This window comes from Leptodactylus fuscus, chromosome 2 (genome assembly GCF_031893055.1).
Source record: "Leptodactylus fuscus isolate aLepFus1 chromosome 2, aLepFus1.hap2, whole genome shotgun sequence".
Taxonomy (NCBI): Eukaryota; Metazoa; Chordata; class Amphibia; order Anura; family Leptodactylidae; genus Leptodactylus; species Leptodactylus fuscus.
Window position 1 is genome coordinate 35,779,298 of NC_134266.1, and position 19,182 is coordinate 35,798,479.

Genomic DNA, 19,182 nt, shown 5'->3' on the forward strand with positions numbered 1-19,182 from the left:
TATGCCCTAGACTCCTTTATTTCTGAACCCTGTAATTGAGTTACATAAAGACATTTTAGAATCTGAAAATGTGTTTAATAGTCCAATTAAAAAAATGTGAATTTACAAAAGTAGTTTTTAGACCTCATTATATTTAGTCAATCGGCAGTGAAGGAGTCTGGATACCAATACTGATGTTCTGCTACTCAACGATTTGCTTCATGGTTCATTCAGTCATGCAGGATTCCTAAAATCTTTTGAGTTTATATATCTCACGTGTATTCCAGCAGTCATAGGATGCAAAAAAAACAAAAAACAACACTGTATGGCAGCAAGTCAGAATTTATGCCAGGATTCCTGTTGCATTGCCTTCTTCCTTATCACACCAGCAGAAAGGAAAGGTCCCACAACATGGCTGTAACCAGGGCCTCCATAGGTAATTGAGGAAAGCTAACTGCAGAGGTACCACACTGATGGTTTTCTGATGCTCTGCCACTGCCGCCTTTATTCGGTCTAGTACAGTCTTATATTGGGGGTCCACATGAGGGTCAAGAGGTTTGGACTCTGAAGGATCAGCAGATAATTCAAATAATAATGGAGGATCATGGAGAGTAGTCCCATCTCCATCACAAGCACAGAATGCAGTTTCATAGCAGCCCACCGCACCCTCAGGGGAAAAGACTGGAGTCATGTAGTGAGCTTTCCATATAGCGCCACCTAGGAAAAAAAATTTAAGTACAGCAATTAATTTTCTGTAGGAGATTTAAACATGAACAATAAGTCAAATGAGGACCTTTCACCACCTCTACCAACTCAAGTTGGCGGTGCTCTTTAGCTTCCACTGTTCCCAAGCAATAAGCACACTTAGTTTTGGTGCCTGATGTGTTATTTAAACTCTGTAATGTCAGGTGGGCGGTGTCAGACAGGGGGTGCGATTCAGAGCTCCAATCAGATGCAGTCATTGTCAGAGCTCAGAATCACACCCCTTGTCTGTTCCTGCCTGACACCACCCTTCTGACAATACAGAGCCTAAATAGTATATCAGGCACCAAAACTAACAGCATTGATTGCTCAGGAATGATGGTGGCTAGAGAAAAAAAAAATCCAATTTCACCAGAATCGGTGGAACAAAACCTATTAAATAATGTAAATAAATGGACTTTTTGGAGATGGTGAAAAGTCCTCTTTAATGTCCCCATTATGCCCTAAAATCCTTGCAGATTAATTTTTTTTTTTTTTAAACATTAACAGTAAAAAAAAAAAAAAAAATAATTTGCATCCTACCCCATTGTGAAGCAGTATTAGAACTGAAAATGCCATATATAGCAATTGGAAGCTAAAAACAGCACAAAAATGCATACAAAAGGAAAGCAGTATATAAATACTGATTTTTGATTTGGGCTTATTTTTTAGGCTATTTTTTTCAGATTGATAAACAGTGTGAACTCAGCCTCAGTGCCATTATGTGTGCTAGAAGTGTGCACAGGAGCTGTGTCTGTGGCATTACTTCTGGTGTCCGACTGTATTAGGCTCTATTCAGATCTTGTTTTTTTTACATCTGTTTAGCAGATACAAATAGCCCTCCGTTCACATCCGTTTTTTTTTAAGGACACAATCATAGTATACTATATTTTTGTGTGTGTTAAAAAAGTTAAAATCAGTTTTTTTTTAAACTTTGTGTAAATGGATGCGTTAGATATTTGCGTTAGTTTTTTGCATCTGTTATACAGATGTAAAAAAATGGGTTTTGAATAGAGCCTTATGCAGCCGAGGCCTGGGAATAGCCGCTGGAGTCAGATACTCCAACTCTGGTGGAATAACCCCTCAGATACCGCTATCAATAGCATTAATGACATCCAGTGGTTTAGGGGCAAAGATCCCCGGAAGGGTTTGCAATGACAGCCAGGAGGTCAAGCAAAGGCTTTCTGACTGCCTATGCTAGAAATGTAGCTAGTGGGAAGGGGAGGCAGAGGGGGCTACTTTCCTGAAGCCACTGACTCTGTGGGGCCCACCCCAGGGCAGCCATTAATGCTTTACTTTTATCTAGATCGGTGTCTGCAGACACCAATCTAGTTAAAATCCATCCTTTTCTTGTAAACCGCAAGCCACATCAGGCCTGAGGTTTACAAGACACCAAGAGCAGACAAAACATGTCTTCTCCTGTCACAGGCCGGCACGATGATGTCATCGCGCCTCCAGCATTGGGACTCAGACGCCTTATGCGTGAACCCTGGGCATAGAGCAGAATAGGAGGCGGCTCCAGCTCCATTCAGCAAAGGATTGCAGGTAGGTGAGTATAACTTTTGTTGTTGTTGTTGTTCTGTAGCACAGTTGTAGATAATTTAATAGTATAAGGTGTTGTTAGGAGCAATGGCGTAACTAGGAACGGCGGGGCCCCGTGGCAAACTTTTAACATTGGGCCCCCCCATCCCCCGACTGATGCTCGCCGAAGACCCTGACTGAATCCCCCCGCATTCCTGTGCTCTCTATTATGCCCCAGAGTGGCCCCTGCGCACGCACGCACGCACGCACACACACACTATTATGCCCCATAGTGGTCACTGCACACAGTATTATTCCCCACTGTTGACACCAAGAGTATAATAATCGGAGACCGAAGGGGGGTACCAACATAAAAAAACCATTGTTACTCCGCTACATCTGGCTCCGCTTCACTATTCGGTGATGTCAGCCATCTTCCCTGGACGTCACATGACCCGCGATGCAGGCCCCGGTCATGTGCCGTCAGGGAGAGTCACAGAAGTAGGCCTGAACCTGCCCAGAGAGGTAAGTAACAGTGTTTATGTTACCTTACCCTGGACCTCTGATCATTATACTCAGGGGAGGTCTGAAAAGACCCCTGAGTATAATAATGATGTTTGTGGGGCCCGTGGCATCACTTACCAGTGCCACTGCCATGATTGGTAACTAAATAGGGCCTGTTACCAGCTGGAGTAACGGCCTATAAAGAAAAGAATAAAAACACAGCGGTAGCGGCTGTCGCCGGGCCCCTAATGTCCCGCGCCCTCTGGCAGCCGCTATCCTGGTAGTTACGCCACTGGTTAGGAGGGTATAATTTAAGGGAGGATTCATAGGGCATTAGGATAATGGGGGGGGGGGAATCATTTATATAAGGGCTATTAGGGGGCATTACAAGGGGGGGAGGTCATTTATATAAGGCGTCATTATGAACATAAGGGGGTGGTCATTTATATAAGGGGTCATTAGTGGTCCAGTTTTTAATGTCAGGGGGAATAAGGAGCGGATTATAAGGGGGCAAAAAATGCTGCAGGAAAAACCGTGGTGTTAATGAATCATGTTTTTTCCTGCAGTGCTTTTCACAGAAAGTCCACAGAGGTATACGGGTAATACAAATTGCAAAAAATTGAATGCAAAAATTGCAGGTTTTTTTGCACATGGACCCCTAAAAATGTTAGTAAAAGCTAAACAAAACATTATATGTACCCCATAGTACCTCACATAGCTATGTTGACAAAAATAAAAGTTATGAATTTTGGAAGGTGGGGAAGGAAAATATCCTTAAAGGGTTAGAGTGATTTTTGGGATTACGATATTGGAAGGTACAATAGCCAGCATGGCCACTACAATATGTACAGAGTTGTCTCCTTCTGGCTATATATACTTTGCAGTTGAAGTGACTGTGACTGCTCTCAGGCAATTTCTAAGGTTTTTTCTCCCCGCCATTATGATATTAATGGTCTATGCTAAGGATTTGTCATCAATATTGTTGTTCTGGAAGTCCCTTTAAATTTATTGCCGGTAGGTGAAGACCCCCATGAGCACAGGATAAAAACTGCACAGTATTCACAACACTGAGGCTATAGCTTGGACCAAGCACATATGATAGTAAACATGAAATAAAACACTTACTCTCTTTTTGATGCCAGCGGACCGCATGTAGGCTAGTGCCACAGTAATGGAACAGAAATTCATGTTCTGAGTGAGGAGATTGTTTTGTGACTAGAGGCATCAGGTTCCTTCCATCAATGATTCTAATATAACAGAAAATTTTAATATGAATATTTATAGGTTTTAACTTTTATTATACTATTTTTTACTAAATTTTCTGACCTCCAAATCCCACATTCCTTCATACAGCCTAACTTTAATCATTACCAGGGAAGCTAACTATCTACAGGTCTGTACAGATCCTATTGCTTTTTTAACTGCATCTCTAAGCAGCCCGGATGCTGGACCCATTCATAAAGAGGAATTTTGAGCTTTCAGTGGAGGCAGTGACATTTTTTTTCTGTGGAAACCGCGTTGCGAGACTCATGCTGATTAACCCCATTGTATCTGTGGCTAACCAATGTGCAAACTAGCTGCAGAAATCCAGAACTCTACTTTGGCTTTCTGTGAAGGGTTCCACAGGGCTGATATTTAGAGAACAATATGAGACAAAACACCACCTCACGTTCCGCCCCAAATTCCTCCATGCGAACAACCCTTAGATCATATTCCATCGACCACAATTTGGCATCTGTTCTTCATCACCTCCCGCGGTTCTACTGAACTTCAAATGCCAAAGAAACCTACAGTAACCTAAGATATGTTCCCTTCCCATCATATAATAGATTAATTATATTTGTTGGCCAAGAACAATACAATAACATATTGGTATGAGGGTAAAAAGAAAAATCGGTCAAAACAAGTGATAATACCATTCTGAGTACAAAGAGAGAGACAACCCCCCCCCCCAGAGAAACGATAGGAAAGAGTTAAATGGGGGTGGGGGGTGGGAAGAAGATGCAGGCCATGGAGACCATATTGACTGGAAGGTCTCCATTGTATTGTAAAGCGTAGCAGTGAGGAGTGGCATAACTAGGAATGGCAGGGTCCCTTGGCAAACTTTTGAAAAGCCCTCCCAAAGACCTTGACTGACCGACCAACCTCTCCCTGCATTCCTGTACACAGTACTCTTCCCAATAGTGGCCCCTGCACACGCTATTATGCCCCATAGTGCCCCCTGTGCACAGTATTATTCCCCATAGTTGCTATGGGGAATAATATTGTGTTTGCAGGGGCCACTATGGGGCCTATTACTGTGTGCAGAGGCCACTATTGGGAAGAGTACTGTGTGCAGGGGCTACTATGGCAAGTATTATGTTACATAGTGGTCCCTGCACACTTTCAGACCCCAGAGTATAATAATTGGAGACCTATCGGAGGATACAAACATACTTACCTCTTCCTTGCTCCGGCGCACTCCCCGGTTATGTCGGCCATCTTCACAACGCATTACTCCAGCAGGTAATGGACTATTAAAAAAAAAAAAAAAAATCCACAGCGGAGGCGGCTGCCACCAGGCACAAATGTCCCAGGCCCAGTGGCAGCCACCATCGCTACTACCCGGTAGTTACGCCCCAGGCAGTGAGATATTCCAAACTCCTAACATCTTTACTTTGAGGTCATTCCTACAATGTATTAGATGTGACAGGGCACAAACATAACACAAACCTGTCATTAGGCAATTCTCCACCACCCAAAGAGACCAGTGTTGGATAGATATCCATCAGACTTGTGGGCTCATCAATTTCTACATCAGAAGGAATCACTCCAGGCCATCGCAATATCCCTGGCACTCGGATACCGCCTTCCCAGCCAGCCATACCCTTTCCACCTTTTATATGATAAGAACATGTTGTAAATGTGTTAGATGAATTTAATACACTGAGTAGATTTGTATGCAGTGTGTATGACTTATTAAAATAAAATTGAAAGAATATATGATTGTATGATGCTATTAACCAGGAAAATTGTTTCTCAATGGAGATAGCTGCGTACACCAACATACCCAGCATTCTGGACATTCTGGGGCCCACAATGACGCAAACACCATTAGGGTCCATTAGAATCCAGGGATCAACTCTGCTTCTGCCCCTTCATTTTAGCCAGAGGTATACCTTGAAGCTACAGGGCCCCAGAGTAATATCTGTAATGGGGCCCCAAAGAATAATTGCATATTTAAAGGGATTCTACTATTATAAACTTTTTTTTTCTCATGTCGGAATAGCCTTAAAGGCTATTCTTTTCCTACCTTTAGATGTCTTCTTCGCCCCGCTGTTCGGTTAAAATTCTGTTTTTCATTGGTATGCAAATGAATTCTCTTGCAGCACTGGGGGCGGTCCTCAGCGCTCAAACAGCACTGGGGGCCTCCCCAATGCTGCGAGAGAACTCTCCAGAGCCGCCTCCATCTTCTTCTGAAATGTCCTCTTCATGCGTCTTCTTCCAGCGCTAGGGTCATACTTGTATGCCTGCGCAGTCGGCTCTGCCATCAGGCCGCAGGCAGAGCCGAATGCACATGCCAGCGGCCATGTTTTTGTGGTCATTTATGCGAGCATGCGCAGTACGCTCTGTACTCCGTTGAACTACAGGAGTGTACTGCGCATGCTTGCATAAGTGGCCACAAAAGCATGGCCGCCGGCATCTGCATTCGGCTCTGCCTGTGGCCCGATGGCGCAGGCGTACAATTGTGACCCCAGCGCAGGAAGAAGACTCATGAAGAGGACGTTTTAGAAGAAGATGGAAGCGGCACTGGAAAGTTCTCTCGCAGCATTGGGGATGCCCCAGTGCTGTTTGAGCACTGAGGACCGCCCCCAGTGCTGCGAGAGAACTCATTTGCATACCAACGGAAAACTTAATTTTAACCGAACGGTGGGGCGAAAAAGACATCTAAAGGTAGGAGAAGAATAGCCTTTCTTAAGGCTATACCGACGTATCAACGCGAAAAAAGTTTTTAATAGTAGAATCCCTTTAATTGGTCAGGGAGACCTTTGACAACCCTGAGGGCGGAGGGCTATAACTATGCTCTCCATGTGAGTCTCAACATCTGCGCCATTATTAATCATAACTTCAGACATAAGTGTTACAATAATATCTCAGATATTACAGCACAACATGAACTTTTTTTTTTTTCTCACCTCTATAAATTCCATTCCATCCTCCAGTTTGGATGTTGCCATCTTTAACCTCTAAATGTCCTCCATGGTCAGAGGCAAAATAAATCATCGTGTTATTCCTTAATCCAGCATTATCAATAGCATTGACTATTGAACCTGAAAAAATATTCAATGATGTAAGTGATTAAACTGTACAGAAATAGAAGACAGATGTGCTACATGTGATAACCAAGACCTAACGCAAGGGGATTATATAGAAATAATTGCTCTATGTTGCTGTCATGGATAAGACTAGAAAGCTTGGAAACCTATCCAAAGGATAGGCCATCAATGCCAGGAGTCTGACACCCAACAACTGGGGGTCTGATACCAGACAACCCCATCTATCAGCTGTTCTGTGCAGCGGATACACAGACAATAGATCAAGAAGTCCAAGTGATGCAAATCAGCTTCTATTTTCTATCTCCAGATGTTCCATGGCAGTGAATTGATAGCTCTTGACCTTGACTGGCACAACTGGAGCTTCATTAACAAGGAGGATGCTGAGGGCACTTTCAGCGGTGACTTTATATTACAGACCGTAAACCACAATAAGTTTTGTGTTGGTTTTGTTTGCGGGGACTTACATTACAGGGGCGGTTTAATTTAAGAAGTGAAGGCGGTCAGTCACAGCAGTCTGTCTCCAAAGGCCTTATAGGAGTATTCCAGGCCCATATATATAACCTATATGAAATAAGTGAACTACTCTTTTAAACACATGAGATCATAAGGAAAAAGTACTGTGGGAAAAACCGTGGCAGCAACACATCACGGTCCTCCCCGCAGTGGTTTAGATAGAAAGTTCGCAGAGATTTCCTCTGTAGACTTTTTGTTTCAATTACACCTATGGGGAAACCGCCGACGTTTCCGTATAATTGACATGCTGAGATTTCCAAAACCACGCCGGTTTTGGAAATCGTGGCATGTCCGCTGTGCGGTATTTACCGCAACATGGTCATGGGATTTGTTGGAATCCCATTCACTTTGCCCTGACTGTAAAACGCTGCGATTTTTCCAGCAACATTTACACCAGGTGGGGCCCTGGCCTTAATATATGAGAGAAAGGTTCCATTCTATTTAATATGTCTATTAGCCCCTGTTCATCCCCCTCCCCTCTGTTTAGCAGATCTATTTAACTCTTTCAGCACCGAGCCAGTTTTCGCTTTTGCATTTCCATTTTTCCCTCCCCACTTTCCAAGTGCCATCATTTTTTTTCATTTGTCAGTTCTTAGAGACAGAGGATGGCCTGTTGTTTGTAAAACACATTGTACTTTGTATTGACACCATTCAATATCCTGTGCAATGTACAGGAAACTGTAAAAAATTCAGAATGAGGTGGAATTGGGAAAAAAAACGCATTTTTGCCAATTTGTTATGGGTTTAATTTTTACGACATTCACTATGTGATAAAAATGACACGCTACCAGTATTCTCTGCATCAGTACGATCCCAGAGATTCCAAATTTAGGGTGCATTCACACGATGTAACGTGCAGCGTGATGTGGCACGTATATGGCGTGTGAGAGTTTGCGCGCCGTAAAAGCTCCTATTCATTGCAATGGGAGTTAGGATTGTATACGCCACATTTTTTTTGCGGCCTAGCATACTAGGACGTTCTGTAACAATGAGGGTCTTTGTGAAGAAACTGAAGTATGTTTGGCTGCATTAAATTTCAACGGGTCTAGCATAATCTACCCTGTTTCCCTGAAAATAAGACACCCCCCTTTCACCTCCTGGACTACCTACAACCGGCAGTCATGCTGGCGCTCCGCTAAGGAAGAGCCAGCATGACTGCTGATTGTCCCCCGCTCCAGCCACTGCATAAGACATCCCCCGAAAATAAGACAGGTCATATATTTCGGAAGATAATTTAATATAAGACACTGTCTTATTTTCGGGGAAACAGGGTATCAAATTTGGACTGCACAAAGGCCGTACACTCAGACAATCGTAATAGTCATTGCATCTACTTTATTGTATGACCTACCAACCATGAAGTCCATTTCTTCAACATTATCCCCATAAGGCCCATGTTTGCTTTTTCCAGTAAATGCTTTTGTGGTTACCAGCGGTGTGTGAACATGGAGAAATGAAACGATGAGCAGGAAAGGAACATTCTTTTTTCTTTAAATAAACAGAAATAAATTTATTAAAATGTTAATAAAACTGTAGTTCAGAAAAAAAAAAAATTTAAGAAAAAAAAATCTAATACGTAGGTAGATAAGTTCTCTAATTGTTTGAAGTGAATGGACCAAAAATAACATAACATAACGCGTAACATAAGACACAGAAATGCCAAAATAGTTCAGGCATTTTCATACATGACAATACCTAATGTTTTTTGTAATTGGTAGAGTAGGTGATTGAATGTTTTTAAACTTTTAATTTGTTTAACTTTAATATTACTTAGAGGTTTGAACAAGAAACTGTTCATAGATTGCTTACAACTTAGACTTCAATACTATGGTATTGCAGCCTATGGTTAAGTTTTTATGTTACTATTGAGGCTTGCCCCAGGCAATGCTTAATAGTACCTTTGGCCTGGAAGGTCTCTGAGAGACAACTCCAATCATGGACACTGCCACCTATAGAACTGGCTCAGCTCCTAAGACAGTGCCATGTTTAAAGACTCGAAATTTACCTTACATGTTGAATGTTGGGAAGTTTTTACCATGGGAGACTACAGGTTCTGCAATATTATGGAAAATGAACTGAGACCATTAGCTGCAAACCATGTTGTCTGCTATCTAAATATTCATACGTGATATTTTGTTGCAAAATGAAAGTCAAGCCGCCATACCTGTCAATGAACTGTTGTGTTTCCCTCAGCAGCTGAGATGCAGATCTTTCCAGATTCATGGGTTGTTCAATGATTTCGTGATTTCTCATTATTATACAGCTCAAATGTTGTACAAAAATGGGTTTTAGGTACCAGATGATATAAAACAAAATGCCAAATAGGGCAACGTAGAAAACGACCCTCCTGTTGATCTTGAGCATATTACTGTATCTAAGAACCATCAATGTCATCAGAGAAAAAGCCATAAGATGAGTAAAAAATGTCAATTGCACATCAATGTTCAGCAACCCTTTGGGCTGACACATAAAGTGGAGTGAAAATGGAACACCATAGAAATAGTCAAAACCATGGCTAAGCGGATGATGGCAGTGATCATTACGAGATTCACAACTCACCCCAAGATGCCATTTACCTAAGTAAAGAAAAAACACAATGCTTGTTACGTGGTCACTAACCTTTAAAGAAATTCTACCATTAAAATCAATTTTTTTTCTCACTAACATGTAGGAATAGCCTTAAGAAAGGTTATTTTTCTCCTACCTTTTGTTATCTTCTCCGCACCGCCGTTCTGTAGGAATCCCGGTTCTTGTCGGTAGGTAAATTAGTTCTCTCGCAGCACTGGGGGTGGGCCCCAGCACTGAAACAGCACTGGGGGCGTCCACAGTGTTGCGAGAGAACTCTTCAGCACCGCCTCCATCTTCTTCAGGAACAGACTCTTCACACGTCTTCTTCTGCGCGCTGGTGGTCAAACTTCTAGGCCTCGAGCAGAGCCGACTGCGCATGCCCACAGGCCACAAGAAATTGACCGCTTACTTACTGTGTAAGCGGGCATTTTTCTTGTGGCAGCGGGCATATGCAGTTGGCTCTGCCCGAGGCCTAGAAGTTTGACCACCAGCGCCGGAAGAAGACATGTAAAGAGGCCGTTCCTGAAGAAGATGGAGGCGGCACTGTTTGAGCGCTGGGGACCGCCCCCAGTGCTGCGAGAGAACTCATTTGCATACTGACGAAAACCGGGATTTCTACCGAATGGCGACGCGGAGAAGACATCTAAAAGTAGGAGAAGAATAGCCTTTCTTAAGGCTAATCCTACGTGTTAGTGAGAAAAAATTTGATTTTAATGGTAGAATCCCTTTAAACAAATTTTGCATATATCTCTATACAAGGAAACCCTGCAGTGTTTATATTAGAGAAAAATGCTTCTTTCCCCACTTACAGTGGCTTGTAAAGGTATTCATACCACTTGAACTTTTGCACATTTTGTCTCCTTACAACCACAAACTTAAATGTGTTTTATTGAGATTTTAAGTGATAGATCAAAACAAAGTAGCAGATAATTGTGAAACAGAACAAAAATGATACATGGTTTTTAAAATTTTAATGAAAAGCGTGACGTGCAAAAGTATTCATCCCCTGTACTCTGATACTCCTAAATAAAGTCCACTGCACACAATTGCCTTCAGTAGTCATTTAATTAGTTAATGAAGCCCAACTGTGTGTAATTTAGTCTCAGTATAAATACACCTGTTCTGTGAAGGCCTCAGTGGTTTGTTAGAAAACACTAGTGAACAAACAGCATCATGAAGACCAAGGAACTCACCAGACAGATCAAAAATGGAAAAAGTATTCTACAACAGTAACTCTACCAAAATATGCTCGTGTGAGTGGTGATGTTAAGAAAGATAAAGAAAGCTTAGGAGAGACGTCTATGAGTAAAGAGTATACAGAGAATGAAGGCAATCAGAAGAAATGCAATTTTACTACTGTTGACGCTGAAAGGGTTTTTCAGGGAGTTAAATACTGATGGCATAGCCTTAGGATATGTCACTAATATCTGAGCAATGGGGGTTTAATACCTAGGATTCCCACAGATTTACTGCTCAACAAGGCAGTGGCACTTGCTTGAGTGTTGTTTCCACTTCACAGGCCAATGAAAGCATGGTCATTTTTTCATGTGGCCTGCTGGCAGCTGAAGCTCCTTTGTAATGAAAATTTGCGGTTTATTCTTAAACAAATTAGCTGCTAAGTGCGTTAGGGGCAATTCTTCTCCTATAATAGAGTTGTCAATAAATCTGCCACTCTCTGATAGTATTGAGATGATTCTGTCGATCCCATCTCAGTCTATACAGTTAAGCTGGCAAGTGAGGTGCAGAAAACAGGAAATAGGAGTCTATTTTAGAGGTTCTGGTGACAAGTGTGAAAACTGAAATATTACCCTTTTATTTTATTACATGAATAGTCACATACCTAAAATATATTACCCTGAACCTAAAACAAATTTCCTTCCATGAGATTTTCTTATATCCTATGCACTGAATATTGGTCTAGACTAGAGCATCAACAAATTCATGGATGGCAACTCAGGCCCATTTACCTTATCAGTATGTTTTTGATGTGTGGAAGGAAACCTGAGTCACTGGAGCTAACTCAAGAAAACACACAGGAAGAACATGCAAACTTCATGCAGATACAAAACTGCAAAGCTGCAAAAGTTACAATAATATTTTGGAAAAACATTTACAAAGTATGAAGAGTAGAGATGAGCGAACACTAAAATGTTCGAGGTTCGAAATTCGATTCGAACAGCCGCTCACTGTTCGAGTGTTCGAATGGGTTTCGAACCCCATTATAGTCTATGGGGAACATAAACTCGTTAAGGGGGAAACCCAAATTCGTGTCTGGAGGGTCACCAAGTCCACTATGACACCCCAGGAAATGATACCAACACCCTGGAATGACACTGGGACAGCAGGGGAAGCATGTCTGGGGGCATAAAAGTCACTTTATTTCATGGAAATCCCTGTCAGTTTGCGATTTTCGCAAGCTAACTTTTCCCCATAGAAATGCATTGGCCAGTGCTGATTGGCCAGAGTACGGAACTCGACCAATCAGCGCTGGCTCTGCTGGAGGAGGCGGAGTCTAAGATCGCTCCACACCAGTCTCCATTCAGGTCCGACCTTAGACTCCGCCTCCTCCGGCAGAGCCAGCGCTGATTGGCCGAAGGCTGGCCAATGCATTCCTATGCGAATGCAGACTTAGCAGTGCTGAGTCAGTTTTGCTCAACTACACATCTGATGCACACTCGGCACTGCTACATCAGATGTAGCAATCTGATGTAGCAGAGCCGAGGGTGCACTAGAACCCCTGTGCAAACTCAGTTCACGCTAATAGAATGCATTGGCCAGCGCTGATTGGCCAATGCATTCTATTAGCCCGATGAAGTAGAGCTGAATGTGTGTGCTAAGCACACACATTCAGCACTGCTTCATCACGCCAATACAATGCATTAGCCAGTGCTGATTGGCCAGAGTACGGAATTCGGCCAATCAGCGCTGGCTCTGCTGGAGGAGGCGGAGTCTAAGATCGCTCCACACCAGTCTCCATTCAGGTCCGACCTTAGACTCCGCCTCCTCCGGCAGAGCCAGCGCTGATTGGCCGAAGGCTGGCCAATGCATTCCTATGCGAATGCAGACTTAGCAGTGCTGAGTCAGTTTTGCTCAACTACACATCTGATGCACACTCGGCACTGCTACATCAGATGTAGCAATCTGATGTAGCGGAGCCGAGGGTGCACTAGAACCCCTGTGCAAACTCAGTTCACGCTAATCGAATGCATTGGCCAGCGCTGATTGGCCAATGCATTCTATTAGCCCGATGAAGTAGAGCTGAATGTGTGTGCTTAGCACACACATTCAGCACTGCTTCATCACGCCAATACAATGCATTAGCCAGTGCTGATTGGCCAGAGTACGGAATTCGGCCAATCAGCGCTGGCTCTGCTGGAGGAGGCGGAGTCTAAGGTCGGACCTGAATGGAGACTGGTGTGGAGCGATCTTAGACTCCGCCTCCTCCAGCAGAGCCAGCGCTGATTGGCCGAATTCCGTACTCTGGCCAATCAGCACTGGCTAATGCATTGTATTGGCGTGATGAAGCAGTGCTGAATGTGTGTGCTTAGCACACACATTCAGCTCTACTTCATCGGGCTAATAGAATGCATTGGCCAATCAGCGCTGGCCAATGCATTCTATTAGCGTGAACTGAGTTTGCACAGGGGTTCTAGTGCACCCTCGGCTCTGCTACATCAGATTGCTACATCTGATGTAGCAGTGCCGAGTGTGCATCAGATGTGTAGTTGAGCAAAACTGACTCAGCACTGCTAAGTCTCTGCATTCGCATAGGAATGCATTGGCCAGCCTTCGGCCAATCAGCGCTGGCTCTGCCGGAGGAGGCGGAGTCTAAGGTCGGACCTGAATGGAGACTGGTGTGGAGCGATCTTAGACTCCGCCTCCTCCAGCAGAGCCAGCGCTGATTGGTCGAGTTCCGTACTCTGGCCAATCAGCGCTGGCCAATGCATTCTATTAGCCCGATGAAGTAGAGCTGAATGTGTGTGCTTAGCACACACATTCAGCTCTACTTCATCAGGCTAATAGAATACATTGGCCAATCAGCGCTGGCCAATGCATTCTATTAGCTTGATGAAGCAGAGTGTGCACAAGGGTTCAAGCGCACCCTCGGCTCTGATGTAGCAGAGCTGAGGGTGCACAAGGGTTCAAGTGCACCCTCGGCTCTCCTACATCAGAGCCGAGGGTGCGCTTGAACCCTTGTGCAGCCTCGGCTCTGCTACATCAGAGCCGAGGGTGCGCTTGAACCCTTGTGCACACTCTGCTTCATCAAGCTAATAGAGTGCATTGGCCAGCGCTGATTGGCCAGAGTACGGAATTCGGCCAATCAGCGCTGGCCAATGCATCCCTATGGGAAAAAGTTTATCTCACAAAAATCATAATTACACACCCGATAGAGCCCCAAAAAGTTATTTTTAATAACATTCCCCCCTAAATAAAGGTTATCCCTAGCTATCCCTGCCTGTACAGCTATCCCTGTCTCATAGTCACAAAGTTCACATTCTCATATGACCCGGATTTGAAATCCACTATTCGTCTAAAATGGAGGTCACCTGATTTCGGCAGCCAATGACTTTTTCCAATTTTTTTTCAATGCCCCCAGTGTCGTAGTTCCTGTCCCACCTCCCCTGCGCTGTTATTGGTGCAAAAAAGGCGCCAGGGAAGGTGGGAGGGGAATCGAATTTTGGCGCACTTTACCACGTGGTGTTCGATTCGATTCGAACATGGCGAACACCCTGATATCCGATCGAACATGTGTTCGATAGAACACTGTTCGCTCATCTCTAATGAAGAGTTTATTTATCAGAATTTTGAACTTCGAGTTCCGAGACTGTAGGACTTTATAAAGAATATTTTATAAGATTAAAATTTACGCTACCCGTTACTTATGGTATTGAAAACAAACACAATGAAAGTTTTACTGATATGAAAAATATAGGACAGTGTACAATACCTATAATCCCAGTAGAATAGCCTTGTTTCTGCAGTATTGAGGCAAATGTAGTCTCATTAGGGGGTAATCCGCTAGGTGCACCAAGCCACTTTAGAACACGAGCTCCACCACATGACCCCATACCTATCATAAGACAAATATGACTCATTTTACACCTTAAACACCATATAGCTCCTATCTGATATACAGTGCACAGAACTTCAACCGAAATGTTTACTGTGACGCATACAAGGAATGACTGAAAATCGGTTATTCGGGAATAGAAAAGTGCAGCTCACTGCCTTAATAAAGGTGAAGGCTTTAGGCCAGAGTAACTAGCAAACTTGTTTTCTATTTATTGAAATATACAGAATATATATCCTTATACATTTATGCAGTATTTCCTTTCTGGCATTATTTTTTGGAGGTCCTAAATTCTATATTTTTCCTGGGGCACTTTACATGGTGAAAGCTGACAAGCCACTGCCAGAAATGTATCACAGAGAACATAGCAGCAGGAAGAAAAACTAACAAGACCAACTGAGATGGTGAGGGATTGCTAGACTACCTCTATACACATTAAGTTGGATTAAGCTGGTATTGCCAGGGGAGGCCACATCTGGATAAGACACAGTAGATGAAAGAGGTTATCCACGTTCATTAAATTGATGGAACTTAGACCATCAAGTTTAGATTGACGTAGTCCCACTATCGGTACCCCACAAGTGAATCATAAACTGATTGGAAAAAGACATATGAAGATGCCAAGGGATTGCACCTTCCTGGGGGTTCAATTTATTACCATGTTTCTCTGAAAATATTATTTTTTTCCTCCGAATAAGGACTAGAGCTTATTTTTTGGGGTAGGATGGTTGGGAGCTACGTCATGCCTATTCTCTGCCTCCATGATATCATGTGACATAACCTAGGGCTTATTTTTGGAGAAACAGGGTATATTCTGGGGCCTGAAACAATCCAGATGGATGAATCTCACAAATATTCATTGAAAACAAATGTTGCGAGGTTCGTCCATCTCTAGTGAATAACCCCTTTAACCTCTTATTGCACCTTAATGTAACTGTATATCCAAGTGTCCAGGTACTTTTGAATACTTTGATACCCAGTTACATCACCGTAATCGCTCGGAAGCCGTGTCTGGGATCTTGGTGACGATTCACTGTTGTGTTTCTGCTGTACAGAATGGCATTAACACTGATCTTGCCCATTTAATCCCTTTTTTTTTTGCAGATTTTAAGCCAAGTAGGGGGCTCTGCTGTTTCTCCATCAGCTCTCATGATGCTATTGCTGGATGCCAAAGGCCGTACACAGGTACCCTAGGCCTGGTATTGCTGTTTGTCTACTTAGGAGAGGCATGGACTAATAGATTGCAGTTTCATGCTGACAGACAATTATACACCTAGTAGACCAAAGCAGTATATCACGATACAATAGAGGCAGGCAAGAGTAACTGCACTTCTCCAAGATCTTTAGTTGACTTATATGAAATCTATATATGTCACCTATGCATCTCTGTGCATTTGAGTGGCCGAGTGAGAAGGGCAGCATGTACCGGTAAACGACACACAGTCGACTTGATATACACAGGTAGGTATTGGAAGGATTCCAACAGACAATCCGGTTCAGCGCTCTCTCGGGAGTCAAGAATGTTCAAAGTTCATTGCAAACATATAATGCGTTTCGGGGTAATGGAGTACCACAAACAGCTCTACCCCTTCATCAGATCTTTGTCTTTGCAGCTGAATGGCATGCAGAAAAGGCCATTCAAAAATTTTGGGGAAAATTCACAAGGAGTGGACTGCTGCTGGAGTCAGTGCTTCAAGAGCCACCACACACAGACATACAGGACATGGGCTACAAGTGTCACATTCCATGTGTCAAGCCACTCATGACCAATAGACCACGCCAGAAGAGTCTTACTTGGGCCAAGGAAAGAAAGAATTGGACTGTTGCTCAAGCTTTTTGTAGATTAAATTTTCATTTTTCAACAGGACTTGGCCCCTGTCCACACTGCCAAAAGTACTAATACCTGGTTTAACCACAGTATCACTGTGCCTGATTGGCCAGCAAACTGTCCTGACCTTAATCCCATAGAGAATCTATGGGTGTTGTCAAGAGGAAGATGAGACCCCAGGCCCAACAATGCAGATGAACGGACGGCTATCATACAACCTGGGCTTCCATAACCCCTCTGCGGTGCCACTGGCTGATCCCTCCATGCCACATTGCCACATTGATGTCAGCCAACATTTCAGTGTTAATTTTTTTTTTTACAGTTGGTCTTATATACCGTAATATTCTAATTTGCTTAGTGTGTCCATCACATGACCATGGACCATAAATCACACGACCATGGTCAGAGTTTTATCCACTAGAAGTAACAAAATAAATGACAACAAGCCGAGATCTAGAAAACTGTAAGGAATTGATGCAGAAAGTATATTGGAAAATTGTATATGTTTTTATTGTACAAACAATAACATTTGTCTCTCGATATTGGCCTGAAAGTGACCATCCCCTTTAACTCAAGTGCACAAATGAAGAGTTACATAACCAATGCACAATTCTTGAATTGTCATAAAAACTACACAACTGGTTCATTATTTCACATATCAGACCTGGATATGGATTCACTAAAGAGATATTTACTCACCAGACCTAAAGGGATACCGTCCTGTCATAAAAGCAGCTCTGCTTGGTGTGCATAATGGGGCGGCTGCTATGTGTTGGGTCAGTTTAACTCCTTCATTTGCCAGTTTATCAATATTTGGCGTCCTTTGAACAGGAAAAATTGTTTTATTTTTTTGGTAATAAAACAGAAATGGATTCCAGATAACAAAAATCTTCCCCAGTGTAGCAAATATTTTATATGCTACGTTCATTCTGCTTGGGGACCCGAAAAACGAAACCCAACTTACTTAAAAAGTGGTCTCTCGCAGAAACCCATGGCCCTATAGACTTTAATGGGGTCCGCCCGGTGGCCGTCTGAAAAATTTGGAGAGAAAACCGCTGCTTGCAAGACTTTCTCTCCACATTTTACAAGCGGAATGGGAAGGGATATCTCGAAGGGAAGGTGTGAACCTAGACTTAGTTATTACAAAAATATCAAAGCTCAGAATCTATTAATTCAGTACCATACAGTAACATCTTCATTATAAGACTAGACTGTATACAGTCCTAGGGAAACAATCACTGTCCTGCACCTTTAAGTAAATCTCCATCTTTTGTAATAACTTTTGAGTAACAAACTATGGGGGGCTTTTTCTAATTGGAAATCATGTGAAAAAGATTTTATACATGTACCTTATTGTGGTATTTCCATAACATCCAATATCTCCAATGCCAAGATCATCAGCAAGCATTAGCACAAAGTTTGGTTTAGGGTTTGATGCCATTATAAGTGTATTACCAGCTAAATGCAAGATGACCAGAAAAGTCCTAAATCAGATAAAGTCAGAGTCACATAAAAGCATGGCAGAGTACATGTTACTTACATGTTACTTAAAGAGGTTGTCCCTTCTCAAGGATCCTATCTGTACTGGTAGCTTATGTAAATTGAAGCCTTTTCCTAAATATATTGCTTTAGAAATTCTGCTTTGTTTGCCTGGTATGTGAATTTATTCCCTCCATTGTTTAAACTGTGTTGCTATAACCACAGACCTTTAGGACAAATGACCTCACTTACTCACTGCTCTGCCTGCAGGACAATCGTTCAGATAATTGCAGTTATCTGATAAAGCCGAGTCTATCTCTCAGTGTAAACACACAGATAACACCGAGTCCATTCTGTGCCAGCATCTGCATATTATCTGATCTGCAGAAGTGTTCTGTGTCTCGTTCAGCAGGAGGGGGGAGAGAAATGCAGGAAGTGATAAGCCGGACACTGCAGGCAGAGTGCTGAGACACTGAGATGGGAAAACCCCTTTAATAACCAGTTTCATCTACAAATCAATTTATAACTCAAATGACCCAACAAAATTGTCATTTTGGGGTTCTGTCAGTCATCTGTATCCTTTTTAAGTGTTAATGCTTAACAATCACATGTACAGGAGCCTGATGAAGGTCTGAATAATCTAATGGCGAAACCTTCATTGC

At 42.9% G+C, this 19,182-nt stretch overlaps 1 protein-coding gene across 1 annotated transcript; it reads right to left on the bottom strand.

Moving 5' to 3' along the window:
- Nucleotides 1-322: 322 nt before the first annotated feature.
- LOC142194486 (arylsulfatase D-like) lies at nucleotides 323-18,515 on the bottom strand. Its single transcript, XM_075263638.1, has 9 exons — nucleotides 18,391-18,515; nucleotides 17,741-17,862; nucleotides 15,091-15,213; nucleotides 9,739-10,150; nucleotides 8,926-9,062; nucleotides 6,921-7,055; nucleotides 5,458-5,620; nucleotides 3,871-3,992; nucleotides 323-696 (listed from the first exon to the last, which is right to left on the bottom strand). Exons 1-9 carry the CDS (start codon nucleotides 18,480-18,482, stop codon nucleotides 323-325), a joined length of 1,680 nt encoding a protein of 559 aa, XP_075119739.1. The 5' UTR covers nucleotides 18,483-18,515.
- Nucleotides 18,516-19,182: the final 667 nt, after the last annotated feature.